Genomic DNA, 26,696 nt, shown 5'->3' on the forward strand with positions numbered 1-26,696 from the left:
GCTGTTTGAAGAATACGTAATGAAAAATTGAATTTATGCCACTGTACAAGGATGAAAGAAATGACATAGCTAGGTTATTGGTGATTAAATATTATATGTGCAAAAACTATTTTGCTGTAATGCAACGTTAATCCTCTGAATGCAGTGTACACAGTATTTTGTTTCAGTGATGCCTTCAGAAATAACTGTAACATGAATTGGGTTTGATTATCTTTGCCCAGGTTTGGAACCATTTAGAATAGGGCCTTATACAAACTTTGTTAATATTGGGGAGCGATGTAATGTGGCCGGTTCGAGAAGATTTGCCAAGCTCATTATGGGGGGAAATTATGAGGTAAGTTGTATAGAATAACGCATTGTATTTTTACTTCTTGTGGGTATTCTTTTAGATTGCTTGTGTGGATACAGCAGGGTACTACTTTATTATTTAGCACTGCTCTTGTGCGAGGAGTACTTCTTTTTGCAGTTGTTGCTGTAAAGAGTGTAAGGCTGGGACAGACGGCCATTGTAATAAATGGTGCAGTAGCGTCCGCAGTTCTGTGTGTTTGTGCACATCGTGAATGTTTGCAGAAACTGCCTGCTATTACATGCACTATTTTCTTCCATAAAGCAGACCAAAATATTGCTGCATTTTTTTCATCACTTATGATATCACTCATGTACACTACCAATTAGACTTCCAGTGGGCCGTGTGATTTACATTTTGCACATCAACCACAAAAACTGTTGTATAAACATGGCCTTACAGTTAAATACTGTCGATGGCTCCTCTTACAATTGTGAAAAAATGATATATAGGGGAGTACCCCGTTTAGCACCGTTTCCCATTTCTTTCTCTGACGTGTATAGGACTGTACTGGTTGCAATGCTGGAAGACTATCGTATTACATGGGTATGCTGTGCAGTTCCTTGTCTGCTGGTGAAACCCTACTGCAACTGTCTTTTTAACCATGTTTTATCTGATATGTTGTCCTAACAGGAAGCACTTACAGTCGCAAAAGCGCAAGTAGAGATGGGTGCACAAGTCCTTGACATTAATATGGATGACGGCATGCTGGACGGCCCCAGAGCCATGGCGCGGTTCTGTAATTACATTGCGTCTGAGCCTGATATTGCGAAGGTAAACCTCTCATTGTGCTGCATTTTTATAATCGGGTGTAATGGGATACATCAGGCAGCCTCATTATTTTAAGAAAAGATGTCCTATAAAATATTTTAATGTATATTTAACCTCACAGGTACCACTGTGTATTGATTCATCCAACTTTGATGTGATTAAGGCTGGGCTGAAATGTTGCCAAGGAAAATGTATAGTGAACAGCATCAGTCTAAAAGAGGGGGAAGAAGACTTTCTGGCAAAAGCCAAGATGATAAAACAGTTTGGGGCAGCGGTGGTCATCATGGCTTTTGATGAAGTGGGGCAGGTATGTTTTCTTCTGTGGTCTGTTACCGTATATATTGCATGCCTGCGTGTGGCCGTACATTAGATAGATGTTGGCAGGTTCTGTTTACAATGAATGCGCTTGGAGGTGATTCTGGGCTGATGAAATTAGATTGTAAAACCTGACCCCTGATGGGGCGACAGCACACCTACTTGGCCCACTTATATATAGCTGCATTATAAGCAGGAAAGGGACATTACATCTTCACCACACTATTCAACCACTAACATTAAAGCATTAAATTAATAGTAAACATTTGCATGTAAGGATTGTGTCATCATTCATGAATTTACTGGAAAACTTTAATGGTAGTTACATTAATAGTTTAGTTGTGTTATTTTTTAACATGCTTTAAAACTGTTGTCTCAAGTCCCTAACTTCAGGAGTGCATGGCTCGCCAGTGTCCTGGCCTCCTGTGCGCCTCAGAAGATTGACCGTTCCAGAGCACAGCTGAGCCCAGACATCCCACTTTCCAATGCTGCAAACAAAAACAAATTTGTCTGCTGCATTGGAACAACACAGTGACACTAAAGCTCACTGTACCTGGCTACCTGGCTGACTTGTAAAGCTTCTATAGCAAATCGCTTGCCAGTGCGCGCTCCTTGCCTAGGAAACCAGCCACCTCTTATAAAGACAAAGGTGGCCAATAACGTACTCAGCAAGCAATACATTATAGAATAAAAATGATTTGTTATTGAGAATAGAGCCTTTTTAATAAAATATATTTCAAAGTTGCTGTTTTTTACACTCTGCAATTTTATGCATTTTCAACCCAAGCCAGCCCCTGTAAGATGTACTGTTAATGTGTGTATTATTCATTTTCATTCATATAGGCTACAGATGCAGAAACAAAAGTCCGCATTTGCACTAGAGCCTACAATCTCTTGGTTACTAAATTGAAATTTAACCCCAATGATATCATATTTGATCCAAATATCTTAACAATTGGCACTGGCATGGAGGAGCATGATAAGTATGCCATTCACTTTATTGAAGCCACCAAAACAATAAAGGTAAGCTGGAGCAGAGACTAAATATTCAGTGGGTCATGTGAACGCTTTCCTTATTGATGTTTTTGTTATTTGCAATACTGGGTCGAAGTTCTCATACAGACGAGCGTATATATGGGATGTGTGCTATCTTATTTTTGATCGGATTGCTACGCACAGCACTTTGACTAATGTTATTCAATATGACTGTCCAGAAGACTGATTTTTCTCTCGGTCCGACTGTTCGTGAGGAAAAAAATTGCAGCATGCAGTATATTCGTCCGAGTCTCGGATGAGACTCTCCCATTCAAGTCATCATGTGCATAAAAAAAAAAATTGGATCCCACACAAAAACCATGTTGCGTCTGATTTTTACAGATGCATTTCCACATCTTCTGGACCTGGCCGGGCACAACGTAGGGATAGAGGTCCTCAGACCTCTTACAAACCTTCCCCTTCTTGGAGAGGCAGGCCTAGGCAGTCAGGATCCAGTGGGTCCAGACCGGGCAGGTCTCCTACACAATGACTTCCTGCGGTATCCAGAGGACACCCTCAAAGTAGGCGGCCGCCTGCTTTCCTTCAGCGACGCGTGGCTCTCGGTCGTTCACGACGAATAGGTCTGCGACCTAGTGTCTTCCGGATACAAAATAGAATTCTCCTCTCTTCCACCAAATCACTTTTTCCTGTCTTCTCCTCCCAGGGCAAAGGCATCAGAGTTTTTCCAGGCCATAAGCTCTCTAAAAGAAGATGGGGTTATTATCCTGGTCCCTCAAATAGAAAAGCGTCAAGGTTTTTATTCAAACCTGTTCATTGTTCCAAAGAAGGACGGTACAGTACGGCCCATAATGGACCTAAAACTGCTGAACAAGTTCGTCAGGGTGCGCCTTTTCCGGATGGAATCGCTTCGTTCTGTCATCGCCTCCATGGAGAAAGGCGAGTTCCTGGCGTCTATAGACATCCAGGACGCGTACCTCCACATTCCTATTTTACCTTCTCACCAAAGGTTCCTTCGCTTCGTAGTTCAGGAAGATCACTTTCAATTTGCTGCTCTGGCCTTCGGCCTCGCCTCCGTTCCCAGGGTATTCACCAAGGTCATGACGGCCGCCTTCATACCCAAGTTGTGGTGGTGGTACCGTATTTAGACGATATCCTCATCAAAGGCCCATACTCTTTCTCGCCTGGGTTGGAAGATAAACTTCAAAAGATCTTCCCCAGTACTGGCTCAGCGAATTTCCTTTCTAGGAATGATACTGGACTCGTCCCAGGGGTTGGTACTTCTTCCCCCAGTAAAAGATCTGTCTTACAGCGGGAAGCTCAGAAGCTCTCCCAACCTCATACTCACTCTCTGCGTTTCAGTATGAGAGTCCTCGGCAGGATGGTAGCAGCCTTGGAGGCGGTCCCATTCGCTCAACTACACCTCCGCCCCTTACAACATGCTCTCCTGGCTGTGTGGGGCAGGAGCCCGTTCTCTCTCGATCGTCGTTTTCTCCTTCCCCAATAAGTCAGTCTCTCAGGTGGTGGACTTTGAAGTCCTTTCTGAATCAAGGGAAGTCTTTTCTCCCAGTACATTGGCTAGTTGTGACAACAGATGCCAGAGTCTGGGTTGGGGAGCGGTGTTCCACCATCACACTGCTCAGGGCCCCTGGTCTCTTCAGGAAGCATGCCTGCCCATCAACATCCTGGAAATACGGGCAATCAGGTTGGCTCTTCTCCTATTCCATCCCTTCCTGACGGGTCGTCCCATCAGGATTCAGTCCGACAATGCCACGGCAGTGGAATACATTAACCGGCAGGGGGGAACCTGCAGCAAGGCAGCCAGACCGAGGTAGGTCACATTCTCCGTTGGGCCGAGGAAAACCGCTCAATGATCTCAGCGGTTCACATCCCGGGAGTGGAAAATTTGGAGGCAGATTTCCTCAGCCGTTAAGGTCTCGACTCCGGAGAGTGGTCTCTCCATCCGGAGATCTTCCACCAGATCTGCTGTAGTTGGGGAACCCCAGACGTGGATCTGATGCCCTCACGGCTAAATTCCAAGGTTCCCAACTTCATAGCTCGGTCCCACGATCCGGCAGCCATCGGGGCAGATGCACTCGTTCACTCGTGGCATCAGTTCCAGCTTCCATACATATTTCCTCCGCTTCCTTTACTGCCGAGAGTCATCAAGAAGATCAGAGCGGAGGGGATACCTGTAATCCTGATTGCGCCAGATTGGCTGCGCAGGGCTTGGTACGCCGAACTAGTTCAACTAGTCGCCGATGTCCCCTGGCGATTACCGAATCGTGCAGACCTGTTGTACCAGGGCCCCATTTACCACCTGAACTCCGAGGCACTGTGTTTGACGGCATGGCCATTGAGTCCTGGGTGCTAACACAGGCAGGCTTCTCTCAGAATGTCATTTCTACCATGATCAGTGCTAGAAAGCCTACGTCTATGCATATTTATCATCGCATTTGGAAGACCTTCTTCTCACGGTGCAAGGACTGAGGACGCTCTCCTCTTGAAGTTTCCATTCCTTCCATCCTCGAATTCCTTCAGTCGGGTTTGGACTTGGGTCTCGCCCTTAGTTCTCTCAAAGGGCAGATTTCAGCCTTGTCAGTCCTGTTCCATCGTAGAATTGCCAACAGATTACAGGTGAAAACGTTCATTCAGGGAGTCTCCCATGTGGTGCCACCCTATAAGATGCAGTTGGAACCATGGGACCTTAATTTGGTCCTCGGAGTCTTGCAGGAGGCCCCTTTTGAACCTCTGCAGATCGTTTCCCTGTCTTTTCTGTCATGGAAAGTTGCCTTCCTGGTTGCTGTCACGTCCATCCGACGAGTCTCAGAGCTGGCGGCTTTGTCTTGTCGAGTTCCTTTCCTCATTTTTCATCAAGATAAGGTGGTTTTGAGAACATCTCCGTCTTTTCTACCGAAAGTTGTCTCATCTTTCCACCTCAATGAAGAAATTGTCTTCCCTTCACTTTGCCCAGCACCAGTACATCGCACCGAGAAGGCTCTTCACACACTGGACTTGGTGAGAGCTCTTAGGAGATACGTCTCGAGGACGGCTTCTTTCCGCAGGTCAGATGCCCTGTTTGTGCTCCCGGAAGGGCCAAGGAAAGGTCTAGCCACTTCCAAAGCTACGATAGCCAAGTGGATTCGTTGAGCTATCCAGGAGTCCTACCGAGTCAGAGGTCACTCCGTCCCAGCAGGGAGTAAGGCTCATTCTACTCGGTCAGTGGGTGCTTCTTGGGCCATCCGGCACCAGGCATCGGCAGCACAAGTCTGCAGAGCTGCGACTTGGTCCAGCCTCCATACGTTTACAAAACATTACCATGTTTATTCATAGGCCTTGGCAGATGCATCCATCGACAGACGAATTTTGCAGGCAGCAGTGTCGCATCTGTAACTTGTGGGTACAAGGAGCAATTGCAGTGGATTGTTTCCCACCCAGGGACTGCTTTAGGATGTCCCATGGTCCTGTGTACCCCAATGAGACGTAGGAGAAATAGGGATTTTTGTGTACTCACCGTAAAATCCTTTTCTCCAAGCCAATCATTGGGGGACACAGCACCCACCCTGTTGGCCTATTGGCTTTGTTTTTTTTTGTGTTGACCTGGTTTTGACATAGTTCATTCTTGTTAAATGTTAAGCTCCTACTGCTTTGTTACCGAACTGGTTCACTTAGAGCCAGCAGGAGGGTGTATAGTGCAGGGGAGGAGCTATTCTTTGTGTTAACTTAGTGTCCTCCTAGTGGCAGCAGCATAATACCCATGGTCCTGTGTCCCCCAATGATTGGCTCGGAGAAAAGGATTTTGCGGTGAGTACACAAAAATCCCTATTTTGATCACATGATATTTTTATACATGTTGTCCTACTCCAAGCTGTTCAGGCTTGAGAGCCAACTACCAATTAAGTAAATCAGGTGATGTGCATCTCTGTAATGAGGAGGGGTGTTGTCTAATGACATCAAAACCCTATATAATGTGTGCTTAATTATTAGGCAGCTTCCTTTCCTTTGGCAAAATGGGTCAGAAGAGTGATTTGACTGGCTCTGAAAAGTCCAAAATTGTGAGATGTCTTGCAGAGGGATGCAGCAGTCTTGAAATTGCCAATCTTTTGAAGCGTGATCACCGAACAATCAAGCGTTTCATGGCAAATAGGGTCGCAAGAAGCGTGTTGGGCAAAAAAAGTCGCAAAATAACTGCCCATGAATTGAGGAAAATAAAGCGTGAAGCTGCCAAGATGCCATTTGCCACCAGTTTTGCCATATTTCAGAGCTGCAATGTTACTGGAGTAACAAAAAGCATGTGCGATACTCAGGGACATGGCCAAGGTAAGGAAGGCTGAAAAACGACCACCTTTGAACAAGAAACATAAGATAAAACGTCAAGACTGGGCCAAGAAATATCTTAAGACTGACTTTTCAAAGGTTTTATGGACTGATGAAATGAAAGTGACTCTTGATGGGCCAGATGGATGGGCCAGAGGCTGGATCAGTAAAGGGCAGAGAGCTCCACTCCGACCCAGACGCCAGCAATGTGGAGGTGGGGTACTGGTATGGGCTGGTATCATCAAAGATGAACTTGTGGGACCTTTTCGAGTTGAGGATGGAGTGAACCTCAACTCCCAGACCTACTGCCAGTTTCTGGAAGACCACTTCTTCAAGCAATGGTACAGGAAGAAGTCGGTATCGTTCAAGAAAAACATGATTTTCATGCAGGACAATGCTCCATCACATGCCTCCAACTACTCCAGAGTGTGGCTGGCCAGTAAAGATCTCAAAGAAGAAAAAAATGACATGGCCCCCTTGTTCACCTGATCTGAGCCCCATGGAGAAACTGTGGTCCCTCATAAAATGTGAGATCTAGAGGGAGGGAAAACAGTTCACCTCTCGGAACAGCGTATGGGAGGCTGTGGTAGCTGCTGCACGCAATGTTGATTGTAAACAGATCAATCAACTGACAGAATCTATGGATGGAAAACTGCTGAGTGTCATCATAAAGAAAGGTGCTATATTGGTCACTAATTTTGGGGGGTTTTGTTTGTGCATGTCAGAAATATTTTTTTCTAAATTTTGTGCAGTTATATTGGTTTACCTAGTGAAAATAAACAAGTGAGATGGGAATATATTTGGTTTTTATTAATATCCTAATAAAGGCCTAGACAGAAGGCACTTCAATGTGCACACAATATATCAAAGAGAGAAGCCGGAAGCTTGATTAGTTGTAACTATCCCCCTGGACGAAGCATCACGCGAAACGCGCGTCGGGGTCCTTCTACTGATCTGCATCTCTGGTAAATATACTGATGCCTCTTCTCAAGCGTTGCACTATAGCACTGTATGCACTTTTTTAGCTATTGCACATCGCAATGATTGCTCTATAGGTAGATATACTGATGCCTCTTTCTAAGCTTTGCACTTTAGCACCATATGCTTTTTTCAGCTACTGCATATTGCAGTGATTGGTTTATTTATAGTTGAGGCATTCTTTATGGCTTGTAATATATTCTAGATACAGTATTATTCTATGGCCCTTTATTTGTTACGTATCTTTGGCGTTTAGTGTGTATTCTGTCCACTGTGACATACTATATCCATTTAGGATTTATTGCACCTTACCAATTCGCTGCCATATATATACATATATTTTTTATATACATGATGGGCTTTATGTATTGAATAGATATATTATTGAGCTTGTTTGAGCATTTAGCTTGGGATCACTTGATGGTTTATAGGCGTACCAATAGTGTATGCAGACAGTATATTCTGTTACGGTATCTCCACTGTTTGTTACTGTATTCATTACATGTTTTTATTTGTTTGTAATTAATAAAATATTACTGTTTTTATTGGCAATCAAGCTTCCGGCTTCTCTCTTTGATATATTGGTTTTTATTAAGTTGCCTAATAATTCTGCACAGTAATAGTTACCTGCACAAACAGATATCCTCCTAAGATAGCCAAATCTAAAAAAAAAACACTCCAACTTTCAAAAATATTAAGCTTTAATATTTGAGTCTTCTGGGTTGAATGAGAACATACGGTAGTTGGTGATCAATAATAAAAATAATCCTCTAAAACACAACTTGCCTAATAATTCTGCACACAGTGTAATTTGGTATTGGTAATTACAAATTATTTTGTCCTTTATAAGGAAACACTAAAAGGTGCGAAGGTCAGTGGCGGTCTTTCCAACCTTTCTTTCTCATTCCGAGGAATGGATGCCATTAGAGAATCCATGCATTCGGTATTTCTCTATCACGCTATTAAGGTAAGGATTTAATTAGAAATCTTCAGTCTCACAGATATATGTGCTTTTGGATCTGTTGTATTTTGGGATTATTTAGTATTGTCTCAGTGTTTGCATGATATATTTGCATTGTGTCATCATGGTAAATGTCCTGACCCTTCATTTTAACATTGGGTGAGGGTCTCGTTGTCTGAAACTTCAGCAGTAATGGTTTTTGACACATCAGATATTTTATTTATTTTTTTGCATATGGCAAAACCACTTATAACAACACTTGCTGTTATTTCTACATCACAATAAATGCAGACTCCTATCCTATCTCTGTGGCAGTGAAGCTACCCTACAGTCTCTTAGTAGCAACAAATAGGAATCATCAATTTCATAAATACTGAAATTCTGCAATACATGACTCTCTGAAGATCTCTCATTAACTTCAGCGCAATCTACGTTTTTGTCTTGTATTTTTTTAGGTCATTTTCCAGTGTTTCAACCAAGAAATCTGTGTAGTTGCATAAGTAAATCACAAAGACATGATGGCCTTATGTCTTACATTGTGGAATGATGCAGTGTTGTATTGTTATCTGTCATTTATAGATTGGCATGGACATGGGGATTGTAAATGCAGGAAACCTTCCTGTCTACGATGACATTGATAAAGAATTACTCCAGCTGTGTGAACATCTCATTTGGAATAAGGATCCGGAAGCAACAGAGAAGCTTTTAAAATATGCACAGGTTTGTAGTGAGCAGAACATAACAGAAGATTCTTATTTACTGAAGTTACATTAAAGATCATTTATCAACAGGTGAGGGCAGGCGTTTTTATTTAAGGCAAAATCTAAAGGGGGTACATTTTCTAAACGGCGCCCATGAACAAAATAGGTCCCAAATACCGCATCAAAAACACGTTAAAAAAGCACACAAAAATGCAATGAAAAAACACAAGTAACCGAATTTAAATAGGTGCAGAAATTCTGTAGTATCAGAACGCACTAAAAGCACATCAGGGAACATAGCCTAATGGTCACCGCTTAGTAATGTTACTGTTCGTGCAAGATCTTGCTTTTTCACAACAAGAGGGATTGTGGGAGCCTGCTCTGCATGCTGCGATCCCAGAATCGGAAGTTCGGAATGGACTTTTGCTAGAAAGGAGGACATTCGAATACATGGGACCTCTTAGTTGATCTTTCTGCCCACCTCTTTCTTAAATAAAAAGGACAGCCCCAGATTGATGACAGATACACTTTAAGGATATGAGGTTGCTCCACTGCAACTTTGCATTCTGAAATCTAAGGCCGGGTAAACACAATGCAGAACTGGCAGCACATGTTCGCTGCATCTAAAGCACTGCCGTCTATTGAACGCCGGTAAATCCACAAGTGTTCACGGAACCATGCTGATTCACCGCTCCCAATACATTCTATTGATGCAATTACTTTTGTGGAGACTCTTCCGCAGGAGAAATTGAAATGCTGTGGTCTGGAGAGACGTGCCATGTCAGTCACCGCGGGTGATCCACGGGCATCTGTGGACGCATAGAGGGCATGGGATTTCTTTAAATACCATCCACTATGCTGTAACATCTGGCTACTGCGGGTTTGACGCTGCATAAATAAGCAGTCGTCTGCACATACCCTGAGTTCGGCATGTAAAGAGGTATTCCCATTTCAGATGTTCATGTCTATATGTGGTGGTCAGGATGATGCAAACCATGAAGTGGGCCGTTCTGTAACTCACTTTCACTTTTGTCAGCCATCCATACATTGTAGCACAGCCTGCTACCATTGCTTTGGCTGCCTCATTTACACAGGTATTGCTAGGCCAGCCATGACCGAGGTGGGAATACCTCTTAAAGTAAAGTCTGTCTCGGGTGTCCTGCACTACACTCCCTGACAGAAGTTATGTCACTTATCCATGTTATGTAAATAAAAGCTTATAACCTGACGTTAAATTCATCCATTGGTTGTATAAATTATTCTTATGAAAGCTGAAACCCTCCGAAATGTGGTTTAGGTTAAGAAAATAAATTGGCATCAATGCAGAAATATTGATCAGTTAATGGACACAGAATGGTCAGATTTTGGCAAGACAAAAGTTTTGTCGCCCACAGAAAGTAATGTGATATTCAAACAAATAACTTAAAATGCAAATATATGTTGCATAACATTGGTGAATGAAGCTGTGGTGCTACTAGTCATATTTAATATTTTGTGTGACTTTCATGAGCTTGAAGGATTGCATCCATGCGGTTCAACAATGATTCATACAATTTATTAATGAAGTCATCAGAAATAGCAAAGAATGCAGTCTTACATGCCTCCCAGAGTTCATCTAGAATTCTTTGGTTTTGTCTTCCAAGCTTCGTGTTTCATCTTACCCCAAACATGCTCAATGATGTTCATGTCTGGTGACTGGGCTGGCCAGTCCTTGAGCACCTCGATCTTTTTTGCCTGGAGGGACTTTGTTGTAGAGATGGATGTATGAGATGGAGCACCATCCTGCTGCAGAATTTGACCCCTTTTATGATTTGGACTATAAGAGGTAGCTAATACTGCTTGATATTTTAGGCTATTGATATTGACTTCCACCTTGCAAATGTTTCGCACACCCCCATACTAAATGTAACCCCAGACCGTGACCTTTCCACCACCAAATTTAACTATTTTCTGGCTGTATTTTGGATCCATACGGGCTCCAGTAGGTCTCCTGCCGTATTTGCAGCGGCGGTGGTGTAATTCTACTGAAGATTCATCAGAGAAATCCACCTTCTGCCACTTTTCCAGCGTCCATCTGTTTAGCAGGCTGTGGGACTTTGCAAATTCCACACAGTTTTTTATTTGCCCTTTGTTTAGTGCTGGTTTCTGGGCACTGATTCTACCATGGAGGCCATTTCAAGACAGAATCCTACAAACTGTTCTAGTTGACACAGGGACTTGAGGTGACCAGGCCTGTTGGAGCTCTGCTGCAGTGAAAGAGGGGCTTGCTTTGGATTTTCTAACCAACAAACGTTCCTCCTGAGCAGTTGTCTTGCGGGGTCTGCCGGACCTGGGCTTGTCAAACACATCTCCAGTCTCTTCAAATCTTTTTTTAATTCTTTGTACTTGATGCTGAGACACATTAAAGGTGCCAGCCACCTCTGCAGTGGATCTGGTCTTCAGCCTCTTGATAATCCAGGCTTTGGTCGCAGGGTGGATTTTTGGCATGTTGTCAGAGCTCAAGTTGCGGTTCAAGTGAATGTCTGGGGTGCTGGGTTTCTTTTTATACACACACTAATTAAACGATCATTTACTGAGCACAAATGAGGATGTAAACTAGGGTTGCGTGCATTATATGACCAGGCGACACAACTTTTGTCTTGCCAAAATCTGACCATTCTGTGTCCATTAACTGATCAATATTTATGCATTGATGCCAATTTATTTTCTTAACCTAAACCACATTTAGGAAGGTTTCAGCTTTCAAAAGAATAATTTATACAACCAAGGGTTGAATTTAATGTCCGTATAAAAGCTTTTATTTACATAACATGGATAAGCGACATAACTTCTGTCAGGGAGTGTAGTGCAGGACACCCGAGACAGACTTTACTTACTGTCAGGGAGTGTATACCATTTTCATGAATTAAGGATCCATAATAGAACATCCATATAAATCTGTAGGTCCCTATTGTACCTCTGTGTGCCCATGCAGGGCCCAAAAATATTTTTGTCACACAACCTATAATGGGGTTCTACCACAAATGACAAAAAAAAAATGTATTCTGTCCATGTTTTTTTTCTTGTTAAATGCATAAAAAAACCACATATATCACGCTTAAAAACCGTGACGTCAAAAACAACAACATGATCCACCTTCGCACATCACTGCTGGGTGTATGGTCAAAGCCATGTGGGTATAGTTTCCTGTATGTAGTAAATGTAATAACATAGGCTTCTTGTTGTCCATTCCTCAGGTAGGAATGTATGATTTCATCAAATATTCTGTATTTAATTTTTCTATACTTTTTTTTTCCTGTTAAGACCACAGCTACCGGTGGTAAGAAAGTGATCCAGACTGATGAATGGAGAAGTGGATCTGTGGAAGAGAGACTAGAATATGCTCTGGTCAAGGTAAATGCATGCAGTAATATTAAATATGCAAATAAATGTGAATGCAATTAGTTTACACATTAGCTCATGTACAATAAGAGTAGTGTCATATATGATGTCCAAAACTCAGCCACAATGTGATCAAAAATGGACATCTGTTTTTTTTGGGGCTTTTTTGTGGACATGTGAACAGTTCCATATACTTTAATGAGTACGTGTTTTATCCATGAAAAACAAGGCTGAGACCTACCATAAGTATCCTTGGGTAATGGCCAAAGTAGGGACAGGTCATCACTTTGCTCCAGTAGCTTGTTGGCACTGCCGTACTGCTGATGAGAATTACCTTCTCTAGTATTACCCATTCACAACTTGCATTATACATTTTTGCTCTAGTGATCTGTCATGCTATATCCGTACTTTGCTTTTTATTTGTTTATTTTTTAGGGAATTGAAAAACATGTAATTGAAGACACAGAAGAGGCAAGAGCCAATAAAGAAAGGTATCGAAGACCCCTCCACGTTATTGAAGGACCTCTCATGAATGGCATGAAAGTTGTTGGACAGTTGTTTGGCGCAGGAAAGATGTTTTTACCACAGGTATTGTCGAAAATTATAGAAGACAACATATTACTCCTTGTGGTGCTTTATGTAATCTAAAGGTTAAAGCAAGTCTGTACACACTAGATAGAAATAGCCAAAATGGGCAACTGCACTACAGCCAGCGCTGGAGTCCTGGGTTCTAATCCCACCTTGGACAACATCTGCAAAGAGTTTGTATGTTCTCTCCGTGTTTGCGTGGGTTTCCTCCGGGTACTCCGGTTTCCTCCCACATTCCAAAGACATACTGATAGGGAATTTAGATTGTGAGCCCCATCAGGGACAGCGATGATAATGTGTGCAAAACTGTAAAGCGCTGCGTAATATGTTAGCGCTATATAAAAATAAAGATTATTATTATTATTATTATTAATGTGTGACTATTGCTTTAGCTTTTAATAGCTTTTGGTTGAAACACTTTAACCTTTCCTGACAAAGCGATTTTCCATTTTTAAGCTTTCATTTTTTTCTCCGCTTCTTCATAGAACCGTAACATTATTTCATTCTTTTTTGGTCGATGAAGCATTGTGTGGGATTATTTTTTGTGGGACAAATTGTAGTTTTGAAAGGCACCTTTCATTTTACTATTCAATGTACCAGACAACAATTCCGTGAGCGGTGAAATTGCAAAAAAATAAAAACTGAAACCACGCTTTTTTTTTTTTTTTTTTTTAAAGGATTTGTTTTTGTGGCATTCATTGTACTGTAAGAAAAAAAAAACCCTGGGAATATCATTTTTTGCGTTAGTGTTATTACAATGATACTGCAGGGTTTATTATTATTATTATTATTATTATTATTATTATTAACAACAATGTGAAAAAATATCAGAAATTTGTAAATAAAATGTATTTGTTTTGTCACCATTTTCTGAGATTCATAACTTTTTTATTGTTTTGATGATGGGGCTGTGCAAGTACTTGTTTTTTGCAGGAGAAGTGGATATTTCTAATGATGCAATTTTGGGGTCAATAGGGATATTTTGATTGCTGCTTATTGTAATTTTTAGCGGAGTTGTGGTAAGAAAAAAATAAAAGCGCAATCCTGGTATTTGGATTTCTTTTTTTTCCTTTGCAGCTTGTAATGATCAGGTAATTAATACATTACACTTTTATGGACACTGCAATACCACTTGTGTTTATTTTTACAGTCTTTTTTTTTTTTACTCATTTTTGTGAGAAGAGAAGAAAGTGTGATTCGAATTTATTTTTTTCCCTTTGTCCTTGTTTTTACTTTACTTTTTCAGTGATTCTTTACTACAATATTGCTGGATTTGGCAAAAATCAGGGTCTCCTATGAAGCCCAACAACAAGCTGATCTTCATAAGTCTGCTGTCATGCCTGGCATGAGGACCTTCATCATGTGATGAGTGTACGGAGCAGAACACCACCGATCTGTCACTGCTGGCTCCTGCAAGTTAGAGAAATTGATCTGCAGCACCTGGCAGCAACCACTGCAAAGTGAGACAGGACAGTGGTGTTCTGCGCCATACACTAGTATTTACGACTGGTCTTTCCAGCTGTGCAACAGCTGATTAGTGCACTGTATATATCCAGCCTTTGCTGGGACTGCCACTCTGATTGAAGGGGCGCCGAGTGATGGAATTACATCCGCCTCATTGGTGACCTATCCTAAGGACAGGCCATGTATATAAGAAAGCGCCAGACTTACCTGCTTTGTGCAGTGCTACTCTTCCTTCAACGATCACATCCACTTTGTTCTGCTCAGTTTAACCGTCTGGCTTGATTATGGGTGTTGTGTCACTTTTATTATTGAAATGTTTACTATTTTTTGCTTCTTGGTAAAGGTGATAAAGTCTGCTCGAGTTATGAAGAAGTCAGTCGGATATCTGATTCCCTTCATGGAGAAGGAGCGGGAAGAGATGAAAGCTGTAACTGGAAATACAGTTGATGACGTGAGTTTTTTTCCCATAGCATACCACCGAGTTACCAAAAACATGTAGCGATATCCAGTGATAAGAGTTTTTTGGGATATTTTTAAGATGCATACCAAGGAACCATTTCAATAGCTACATGGTCGTGGCCTTTCTGACCCGTCTTCGCTCCCACGCATGTGTGACGCTGCCTTGATGGCCCAGGTGACGATTGGTGGGTGCGTGCGACTAGACTCGCATGTGCCGCCCACCTTAATCTCATTAGTCACCGTTCCAATCACTCGATCGGATGCTGATAATACTTAAGGTCCTCTCAGATAGTTTAGTATACTGGACCTCCTGAGAAAACAATATACTGAACACTCGAAATGCACAGTGGGGACGGTTTTCTTCTATGGTTACAGTGCAGTTTGCGCTTCTATTTATGTGATTGAGCCTGCATACTATGTATTTGTTATACTTATATGATTACTTGGGACCATTGTGTTTATTATATGCGGAATATGTCTCATGCTGCTATAGGTGTCTATCAATCATGGATATTGGGCTTGTACTTCCGGGTTACCTATGTACTGTCCTTCTACCTTTATGAATTTTATGTATACTTTATACTATATGTATGAATAAATTGTCATGTTTAAGCAGATAACTACTTTATTCTTCCTCTTGTAATCCTACATGTTTTGGAGTTGTTTTTTTGCTTTTTTAATCTGAATTTTTCTGTGTCCAAAGACCCCTTTTCTTCTATAATTATGCGTCTAGTGGATCTCATTTGTCTTAACATACCAGTGCTTTATAAACCAAATGTTGGTGTTTTTTGGGATATTTGTAGGATCCATACCAAGGAACCATTGTAATAGCTACAGTTAAAGGGGATGTACATGACATTGGCAAGAATATTGTTGGTGTGGTGCTTGGCTGCAACAATTTCAGGTATGTGGTCAAGAAATACATGATGCATCCATGTACGCAAGCTAAAATTCTTAAAGGGTTTACTTTTTTTATATCAATATTTTATTTGGGCCTTATGGTGTGTAAGTTCAGCCAATTTGATTACCATCAGATTTTTAATAGTAAATGACCCCCTCCCTTAATAGGTTGGGTTCTGATTTCCTCTTGAGTAGCTCCCATCATGCTCACTGTTGCTCCCATAATTCATTGTAAAGCTGCGAGTTATCGTGAGGTCTCTGACTACAGAGAGCAGTCATTGATGTATGTATAATATAAGAATAAGTCAGCTCACCTGGTTCTGGGCTGCTCCACATCTGATCCCGCACGGGAAAAAGCCAAGCAAGTGGTTCAATGCAAATCAATGAAGAAAAGATCCAGCGGGGAAAAGTTACTTGCGTAAAATTAGAAATTTTTATTGTTCCATGTCATTTAAAATATTTTTTCATGGTGAACCATTAATATGCACACGAGGCAATAATTACTCTGGGCCAGACAAAGCACTAAGAAGCCTCTGCTTCCTGAGGTTGTTTCCTTGCCTCATTGTCTGATTTCCTGTTAGATCATTGCCTGTGTGCCTTCATTTATCAATCAAGCTAAGGAGGCTGGTACTAGGCGAGGAAACAACCTTACTGTGACCAAGGCTCAAAATTAAAACCCTTATGTCTTGGGAATGCAGCAACAGATAGAATATTTAAAGGTGTCAATAGATATAGCCTTCAAAGACCTGCATGCCCATATATGCGATTTGGGGGTGAGGGAGTTGATCTTACTGACAGATTTAACCCCTTCCCGACCTGTGACGCCACGTAGGCATCATGAAAGTCTGTGCCAATCCGACCTGTGACGCCTATGTGGCGTCATGGAGGGATCGCGTCCCTGCAGATCGGGTGAAAGGGTTAACTCCAATTTCACCTGACCTGCAGGGACAGGGGGAGTGGTACTTCAGCCTAGGGGTTTGGCTTCACCCCCTCGTGGCTACGATCGCTCTGATTGGCTGTTGAAAGTGAAACAGCCAATCAGAGCGATTTGCAATATTTCACCCATGAAAATGGTGAAATATTACAATCCAGCCATGGCCGATGCTGCAATATCATCGGCCATGGCTGGAAACCCTGATCTGCCCCCCCACTGCCACCGATCGCCTCCCGAGTCCTCCGTCCTGTGCTCCGCTCCCCTCCGTCCGCCTGTCTGCTCCCCCCCGTTCTCCGATTCCCCCCGCTCATACTTACCGAGCCTCCTGGTGTCCGTCCGTCTGCTCCATGGGTGCCGCCATCTTCCAAAATGGCGAGCGCATGCGCAGTGTGCCCGCCGAATCTGCCGGCAGGCAGATTCGTTCTAGGTACATTTTGATCACTGTGATAGGTTTTATCACAGTGATCAAAATAAAAAAAAAATATTAAATGACCCCCCCCCCCCTTTATCACCCCCATAGGTAGGGACAATAATAAAAATAAAGAAAATATATTTACTTTTATTTTTACACTAGGGTTAGGGCTAGGGTTAGAATTAGGGTTAGGGTTAGAATTAGGGTATGTGCACACGCTGCTGATTTCGCTGCGGAACCGCAGCGTTCCCGCAGCTGCGGGTCCGCAGCGGTTTCCCATAAGTTTACAGTAAACCTATGGGAAATGAAATCCGGTGTAAACCCGCAGCGGAAACCGCACTAGAAACCGCGATAAATCCACAGTAAAAACCGCAGCGGTTTTGCACTGCGGATTTATCAATTACGCTGCGGAAAATTCCGCAATGGAATCCGCAGCGTGGGCACATACCCTAAGGCTATGTGCACACGGTGCGGATTTGGCTGCGGATCCGCGGCGGATTGGCCGCTGCGGATTCGTAGCAGTTTTCCATCAGGTTTACAGTACCATGTAAACCTATGGAAAACCAAATCCGCTGTGCTCATGATGCGGAAACGCTGCATTGTATTTTCCGCAGCATGTCAATTCTTTGTGCGGATTCCGCAGCGTTTTACACCTGTTCCTCAACAGGAATCCGCAGGTAAAATCCGCACAATAAAACGCTGGAAATCCGCGGTAAATCCGCAGGTAAAACGCAGTGCATTTTACCTGCGGATTTTTCAAATCTCACACGAATCCGCAACGTGGGCACATAGCCTTAGGGTTAGGGTTGGAATTAGGGCTAGGGTTGGAAATAGGGTTAAGATTAGGCTTGTGGTTAGGGTTAGGGTTAGGGGTGTGTTGGGGTTAGGGTTGTGGTTTTTGGTGTGTTGGGGTTAGGGTTGAGATTAGGGTTAGGGGTGTGTTGGGGTTAGGGTTGTGGTTAGGGGTGTGTTGGGGTTAGGGTTGTGATTAGGGTTATGGCTAGAGTTGGGATTAGGGTTAGGGGTGTGTTTGGGTTAGTGTTGGAGTTAGAATTGAGGGGTTTCCACTGTTTAGGCACATCAGGGGTCTCCAAACGCAACATGGTGCCACCATTGATTCCAGCCAATCTTGCGTTCAAAAAGTCAAATGGTGCTCCCTCCCTTCCGAGCCCCGATGTGCACCCAAACAGTGGTTTACCCCCACATGTGGGGCACCAGCATACTCAGGACAAACTGGGCAACAACTATTGGGGTCCAATTTCTCCTGTTACCCTTGTGAAAATAAAAAATTGCTTGCTAAAACATCATTTTTCTCCTACGCCTCATTGGGGGACACAGACCGTGTGTGACCGTGGGTGTTATGCTGCTTGCCACTAGGAGGACACTAAGTGATACAAAGAAAGTTAGCTCCTCCCCTGCAGTATACACCCTCCTGCTGGCCCTCAGCTAACCAGTTCTTGCTTAGTGTCTGTAGGAGGCACTTGGGTCTGTTTTCAGACCCCAACTTTCTTATTTTAATTTTAATTTTTATTTTTCTGTAAATTTTTATTTTTTATTCAACGGAGTGAAGGGGGCGACGGATCCTTTTTTATGGGACCCGCTCTCCCCCAAACCAGCAACAGGCGAGCACGGCGAGTATACCTCCCCGTCCCTCTCCTGCGACGCGGGAGCACGCCAAATTTTACTCGGGCAACGGGTTTCCATCTTTGGTCCCGATTTCCCTTCCCCCTGCAAGACGGCGAGCACATAGAGCCAGCTCTAATGTTCCTCTCCGGGGGCCAGACATACAAGGCCCACATTACATGGCGTTGCATACTTGAGAGCCCAAAGGGATTACAGAAGAGATGAGGATGGAGCGCGCAGGGACAGGGGGACCTGCATTACCGGACTGTGAGTACATCAGGAGTTCCCCTCCTGCGCTCCGGATCGCTTTGCGGCCGCGCCGCCGCACACCGCCGGGCAGGCCGGAAATTTAGTCCCCGGCTTTTCAGCCGGAGTAGGCCGCAGTGGCCTCTATGGGGTAGGCGCCGGCGGTACTTGCGGCAGAGCCCCTGGAGAGAGGCGCCGGCGGTCGGGAACTGCGGCGGTTAGCGTCGCTCCGTTGCGGCCGCCGCGCATCCCCAGGCAGGCTGGAAATTTAGTACCCGGCTTTTCAGCTGGAGTAGGCCGCAGTGGGCAGATCCCTCCCACGGCCGTAACTCCGCCCCCTATATCGGCGCTTCTCGTCTGGGACGAGAGGCGCCCTGCAGATCTCGGGGGCCATGCTTCCTCACGCTGCCTGCCTGGAAGATGCGGTCTTGGGGGTGCCACTGGCCGGTACGCCAGCGGCAATCATTCGGCGCGCGGCCCGCCGACGCGCTCCACCGGCAGGCTCCATAAATTTAGTCCCCGGCTTTTGCAGCCGGACTAGGCCGCAGTGAAATACCTTTCAGGAGCGGAGGTGCTTTCATGGTCCCGATGGGCTGAACTTCGTGGAAGAAGCCCCCTCCATGGTCCGGGCAGCCTCCACCACTGTGAAAGCGGACAAGGAGGCGGACGGTTCCTCTCCACCTCCCTAACAAAGGGATCATGGATTGAGGTTTATCTCTCTACCCCTGTACCGTCCACGCTGCAATACCCGACATCCGCGGCGGCTCCATGCCGGGACGCGCACCGTTGGTAAGTGGATCCTGCCAGCAATGGGCTTCTGCAGCGGGATATTGACAGGCAGTCTCAGACTTCCCTGTGACCACCTCCCTGAGGTAACGCTCCAGCCGGCTAACAAATTTAGCTCCCGGCTTCGGCCGATGTGTAGTCCGCACGTCCAGAAGCGCACTGTGTCGCCTCAAGGCGGCTTAGCCTTTTTTCCTGGCGCTTAGCGCCTGACGCGGAAGCGCTCAATTTTCTCGAGCAACGGGTGACCACCCCTAACTCTTACGCTGACGCCGGCTGCAGAAATTTACGCCCCGGCTGGGGCCTATCATGGAAGTTTTGAGGCTCCGCCCACGTCGTGCCTGTAGCTCCGTCCCCTAAATTGGCGCTTCTCGCTCGCTGCGAGATTTTACCTAAACCCGCATGACCAGTATTCCCGGTCTTAAAGTCACACGACCAGTATTCTCTGGTCTTAAAGGCACGTGACCAGTATTCCCTGGTCTTAAAGGCTCGTGACCAGTATTCCCTGGTCTTAAGGGTACGTGACCAGTATCCCCTGGTCTTAAAGGCACGTGACCAGTATTCCCTGGTCTTAAAGGCACGTGACCAGTATTCCCTGGTCTTAAGGGTACGTGACCAGTATTCCCTGGTCTTAAAGGCACGTGACCAGTATTCCCTGGTCTTAAAGGCACGTGACCAGTATCCCCTGGTCTTAAAGGCACGTGACCAGTATTCCCTGGTCTTAAAGGCACGTGACCAGAATTCCCGGGTTTTAAAGGCACACGTCCAGTTTTCCCTGGTCTTAAAGGCACGCGACCAGTATTCCCTGGTCTTAATGGCGCACTACCAGTATTCCCTGGTCTTAAAGGCACACGACCAGCATTCTCTGGTCTTAAAGCCACACGACCAGTAATCCCTGGTCTTAAAGGCACACGACCAGTATTCCCTGGTCTTAAAGGCACACGACCAGTATTCCCTGGTCTTAAAGGCACACGACCAGTATTCCCTGGTCTTAAAGGCACACGACCAGTATTCCCTGGTCTTAAAGGCACACGACCAGTATTCCCTGGTCTTAAAGGCACACGACCAGTATTCCCTGGTCTTAAAGGCACACGACCAGTTTTCCCTGGTCTTAAAGGCACACGACCAGTTTTCCCTGGTCTTAAAGGCACACGACCAGTTTTCCCTGGTCTTAACGGCACACGACCAGTATTCCCTGGTCTTGAGGGCACCATGACCAATCCGAAACTGGTCATAATTGAGGAGCCCTCTGCCGCCGAGCCCAGTTTATCCCAGTGTAACTAGTTCCCTCAGCCTAAACTCCCTCGTAGAGCTTTTGCCATCCAGTCCGGATATGCGATTCACTGGACAGAAGCCTCTACGCGGGACGCTATGCCTGGTCTGATTTTTAAGGGCGACAGGCACTTTAAAGGGCGCCGGTCTCCCCACACCATCAACAGACGGGCACTCGAAGGTCCAGGCCTAACGCCAGACAGCCTGTCCTGTCCACCCGGAGACCTGCACTCTGTGGATGTACAGAGGCATCCTTTTTTTCGGGCGTCTGAGCACCCCCCTCTGCATCACCACTATTTAACAGAAGATGCAAGTAGGCGAATTTCCCTCTCCACTTCCTTGTTAAGAGGATGGTGGATCGAGGCTCCTAATTTTTAACTCTGCAATGACCTGCTGGAAGCAGCGGCGCATTCTGCCACTCGGCAGATTAACCGGGTACAATCTCCTGTGGGTTACCTACCAGTATCCCTGCCCGATATGTCCTTAATTAAAAATGCCACAATCTGTCAAATAGCACATCTGGTTTGTTCCGTTTGGCAACTACGGGTCCAGCCCTTTAACCTCCCTATCCGCCGCATGGATGCTAGAGCAACGGTCTCCTGCTTAGAGCCCTTAACTACTTTGATTCACACCAGTATCCCTTTCCTGAAGACAGTTCAGCTGGTCAATCATATTCTTGAGCGGGAGACTAACGAACAATCGTACGTTTCCGCAGCCCCGACCAACAGTGAAAGGGTTGTCCAGGACAGTCTAGATCTAAGGGATCTTGGTTACTAAAAGGTGGAACGATAAGTAGGACCGATTCCGGACCTCAAACTTCTAACAATCTTTTCACAAGGTTCTTCTTCTTCTTCGAATGGAGTCTCATTCGCTCAGCCATTACTTCAACAAAAAAGGTGCAGTTTCGGGCATCCATCGACATTCGGGATGCCTAACCTCTTCAAAAATTCCTTTGCTTTTCCATTCGTGAATAGCATTTAAGTCACGACCTTGTTCTTCGGCCTTGCTACCGCATCCAGGGTGTTCGCAAGGGTCATGGTGGCTGTCATCTTGCACCTAGAGGCGTGGTCGTCCTATCCTGTTTGACCGACTGTTTACCCACCCTTGCAGGACTACGCTAAGTCGTCTATATCTCTTGCGATACCCTCTCACCTGGGCTGGTGGCTAGACTTAGACAACTCCTCATTTCCAGCCCAGCAGATATCCTTTTTGAGGATGATCCCGTATTCCTCCAGAAGGGTGGTAAATCTCCCTCCGGACAAGGTCATGGTTTTTCAACGGGAGCTCGCGCTCTTGCTCACTCATCCCCTCATTTCATTCGATTTGCTGGGAGGGTTCCAAAAAAAAAAAAAAAAACGGAGACGACAATGGAAACAGTTTCCTTTGCTCCGTTAGTTTTCAGCAAGTCAAGCAGCCTTTCAGACGATAGTCTCTGAGTTCCTTCTTCATCCGGAGTTTTTTCTCCCGGTTCCATGGTTACTAGTAACTTCCAATGCCAGTCCTCTTCTCCCGATCATTGCTCTGGAGATCTCAAGGGTAGTCCTATAGTAGGTCCACTCTTTATGGCGGGTCAACCCATCCGAATTCAATTGGACAACGCCACGGCTGTGTCATACGTCAATCATCTAGCGAGTACCCACGTTCAAGCACCATGGCCAAAGTACCTCACATGGGCCGAGATCTATCACTCGGTGATATTGGCAGTTCATATCCCAGAAGTAGAACTCTGGGCTGCGAACATATTTAGTCAGGGTTTCACCTCAAGTGAGTGGGAACTTCACCGGAAGTATTCCATCAAACCCGCCTTCACTGGAGTTCTACAGTTGTAGCTCGGATAGCGTCCTGACTGATCGCCGGCGTACTGGAGTTGGTTGTTCGGCCTCGAGATCCAGGAGCCTTCGCACTGCATGCTCCGGTTATTCCGTGGTACCAGTTTCCACTTCCGAAAACTTTTCAGAAGCAGAAAGGGCCCCAGTGATCCTCGGACATCCGTACTGACCACGTCAGTTCACTTGCGGAGCTGGTAGCTTTCTGTATTTCTGCAACAAAACTGCAAGTAGGGACCACCTCGCAGGATGTTTTTCACATGTAATTCTTCCCTATTGCATACCGTTAGATCATTGGGATCTATTCTATTAGGGAAGGTTGCCCCCTTTTCTCTCGGCTATATCCTCATCCTGACGAGTCTTCGGTGCTAACGGGTCTTTTCAGACTTTCTTCTCTTATTTCCTTCAAGGCAAGGTTGTCCTCAAGCCTTCCCTGTCCCTAGTTACCAAGGTGGTATTGTATTACTACTGTCATGAGGGCATAGTTCCTCCCTCATCTCTTTTGGCACCACTCCACAAAATGGAATGAGGTCCCCATATTCCGGACAGAGCAAGTGCTCTGAGTAGGTATGTCTTGAGGACGGCGTCCTTCCGAAGGTTGGACACTGTATCTTGGGTTTCCTACCGGTAAGAGGAAGGCTTCCTGACTTTTACAGGAAGGGTTTGGCCGTCTCCATCGGCCATTTAGCCTGGTGTATTCTTTCACCATCCAGTAGTCCTTCCGTGTTAGATGACAGCCTATCTCCCCGTCTATCGTGGGCACCAGGCGTCAACAAGACACGCCTGCACGTTTGCGGATTCGTCCAGTCCGCATGCATTCTTGAAGCATTATAATTCCCAGACTTCCACAGATGTGACTCTGGGCAGGCGGACTCTGCAGGCCGCGGTGGCGCACTTGTAAGTAGCGGTTACACAGAGCCTGATCTGATGTTGTCCCCACCCAGGGACTGCTTTGGTACGTCCCACGGTCTGTGTCCCCCAATGAGGCGTAGGAGAAAAGGAGATTTTTGTTTACTTACCGTAAAATCTTTTTCTCCGAGCCAATCATTGGGGGACACAGCTCCCACCCTAGTATTGGCTTATGCTTGTTTTTACAATCCGATATGCTATACTCTCATATATGATATGACATGCTGTAAGCTAATATGTTGTTACTGATCTCCTACTGCTTTTTGCACCGAACTGGTTAGCTGAGGGCCAGCAGGAGGGTGTATACTGCAGGGGAGGAGCTAACTTTCTTTGTATCACTTAGTGTCCTCCTAGTGGCAAGCAGCATAACACCCACGGTCACACACGGTCTGTGTCCCCCAATGATTGGCTCGGAGAAAAAGATTTTACGGTAAGTAAACAAAAATCTCCTTTTGAGGAAAGAAAAATGATTTTTTATTTTCATGGCTCTGCGTTGTAAACTTCTGTGAAGCACTTGGGGGTTCAAAGTGCTCACCACATATCTAGATAAGTTCCTTGGGGGGTCTAGTTTCCAAAATGGGGTCACTTGTGGGGGGGTTTCTACTGTTTAGGCACATCAGGGGCTCTGCAAACGTAACATGATGCCCGCAGACCATTCCATCAAAGTCTGCATTCCAAAATGTCACTACTTCCCTTCCGAGCCCCGACGTGTACCCAAACAGTGGTCCCCCCCCACATATGGGGTATCAGCGTACTCAGAACAAACTGGACAACAACTTTTGGGGTCCAATTTCTCCAGTTACCCTTGTAAAAATAAAAAATAGCGGACTAAAAAATCTTTTTTGAGGAAAGAAAAATGATTTTTTATTTTCACGGCTCTGCGTTATAAACTTCTGTGAAGCACTTGGGGGTTTAAAGTGGTCACCGCACATCTAGATTTGTTCCACGGGAGGTCTAGTTTCCAAAATGGGGTCACGTGGGGGAGCTCCAATGTTTAGGCACACAGGGGCTCTACAAACGCGACATGGTGTCCGCTAATGATTGGAGCTAATTTTTCATTCAAAAAGTCAAATGGCGCTCCTTCCCTTCTGAGCCCTGCCGTGTGCCCAAACAGTGGTTTACCCCCCAGATGTGAGGTATCACTGTACTCAGGAGAAATTGCCCAACACATTTTAGGATCCATTTTATCCTTTTGCCCATGTGGAAATGAACAAATTGAGGCTAAAAGAATTTTTTTGTGAAAAAAAAAAAAGTACTTTTTCATTTTTACAGATCAATTTGTGAAGCACCCGGGGGTTCAAAGTGCTCACTATGTATCTAGATACTTTCCTTGGGGGGGGTCTAGTTTCCAAAATAGGGTCACTTGTTGTTGGAGCTCCAATGTTTAGGCACACGGGGGCTCTCCAAGCGCGACATGGTGTCCGCTAAAGATTGGAGCCAATTTTTCATTGAAAAAATCAAATGGCGCTCCTTCCCTTCCGAGCCCTGTCGTGAGCCCAAACAGTGGTCCCCCCCCCCCCCCCCCCCCAACATATGGGGTATCGGCGTACTCAGGACAAGTTGTACAATAACTTTTGGGGTCCAGTTCCTCTTTTTTACCCTTGGGAAAATAAAAAAATTGTTGCTAAAAGATCATTTTTGTTACTAAAAAGTTAAATGTTCATTTTATCCTTCCATGTTGCTTCTGCTGCTGTGAAGCACCTGAAGGGTTAATAAACTTCTTGAATGTGGTTTTAAGCACCTTGAGGGGTGCAGTTTTTAGAATGGTGTCACTTTTGGGTATTTTCAGCCATATAGACCCCTCAAACTGACTTCAAATGTGAGGTGGTCCCTAAAAAAAAATGGTTTTGTATATTTCGTTGTAAAAATGAGAAATCGCTGGTCAAATTTTAACCCTTATAACTTCCTAGCAAAAAAAAATTTTGTTTCCAGAATTGTGCTGATGTAAAGTAAACATGTGGGAAATGTTGTTTATTAACTATTTTGTGTCACATAACTCTCGTTTAACAGAATTAAAATTTAAAAATTGCGAAATTTTCAAAATTTATGCCAAATTTCCATTTTTTTCACAAATTAACGCAAAAATTATCGACCTAAATTTACCACTAACGTGAAGCCCAATATGTCACGAAAAAACAATCTCCGAATCGCTAGGATCCGTTGAAACGTTCCCGAGTTATTACCTCATAAAGGGACACTGGTCAGAATTGCAAAAAACGGCCAGGTCATTAAGGTCAAAATAGGCTGGGTCATGAAGGGGTTAAGTCAACAATGGTGTATTAGTATAAGGGCTTGTTTCCACATGCGAGAATCACGTCCGTGTCTCGCATGTAGAAACCAAGCTCTGGTGTCTGCACTCCGGAGCAGAGCGTGCGGCCGCATAGGAACACATGGAGCCGCACAGCTCCGCTCCTGAGTGCCGGCGCCACAGCTTGGTTTCTACATGCGAGACACGGACGTGATTCTCGCATGTGGAAACAAGCCCTAAATGTAAGATACATATGTACTGATTCTATG

General features: G+C 44.7%; 1 protein-coding gene across 2 annotated transcripts in view; it reads left to right on the forward strand.

Moving 5' to 3' along the window:
* The window catches only part of MTR (5-methyltetrahydrofolate-homocysteine methyltransferase), a 123,164-nt gene that overhangs the window by 67,790 nt on the left and 28,678 nt on the right, over positions 1-26,696 (forward strand). For both annotated transcript variants that reach the window (XM_077282902.1, XM_077282901.1), the window contains exons 13-22: positions 222-334; positions 980-1,120; positions 1,239-1,424; positions 2,276-2,455; positions 8,571-8,687; positions 9,261-9,401; positions 12,686-12,775; positions 13,199-13,351; positions 15,159-15,266; positions 16,078-16,178. In XM_077282902.1, the coding sequence (XP_077139017.1) occupies positions 222-334; positions 980-1,120; positions 1,239-1,424; positions 2,276-2,455; positions 8,571-8,687; positions 9,261-9,401; positions 12,686-12,775; positions 13,199-13,351; positions 15,159-15,266; positions 16,078-16,178 (1,330 nt within the window). The remainder of the gene's footprint in view (positions 1-221; positions 335-979; positions 1,121-1,238; positions 1,425-2,275; positions 2,456-8,570; positions 8,688-9,260; positions 9,402-12,685; positions 12,776-13,198; positions 13,352-15,158; positions 15,267-16,077; positions 16,179-26,696) is intronic.

This window comes from Ranitomeya variabilis, chromosome 2, assembly GCF_051348905.1.
Source record: "Ranitomeya variabilis isolate aRanVar5 chromosome 2, aRanVar5.hap1, whole genome shotgun sequence".
NCBI classification, from domain to species: domain Eukaryota; kingdom Metazoa; phylum Chordata; class Amphibia; order Anura; family Dendrobatidae; genus Ranitomeya; species Ranitomeya variabilis.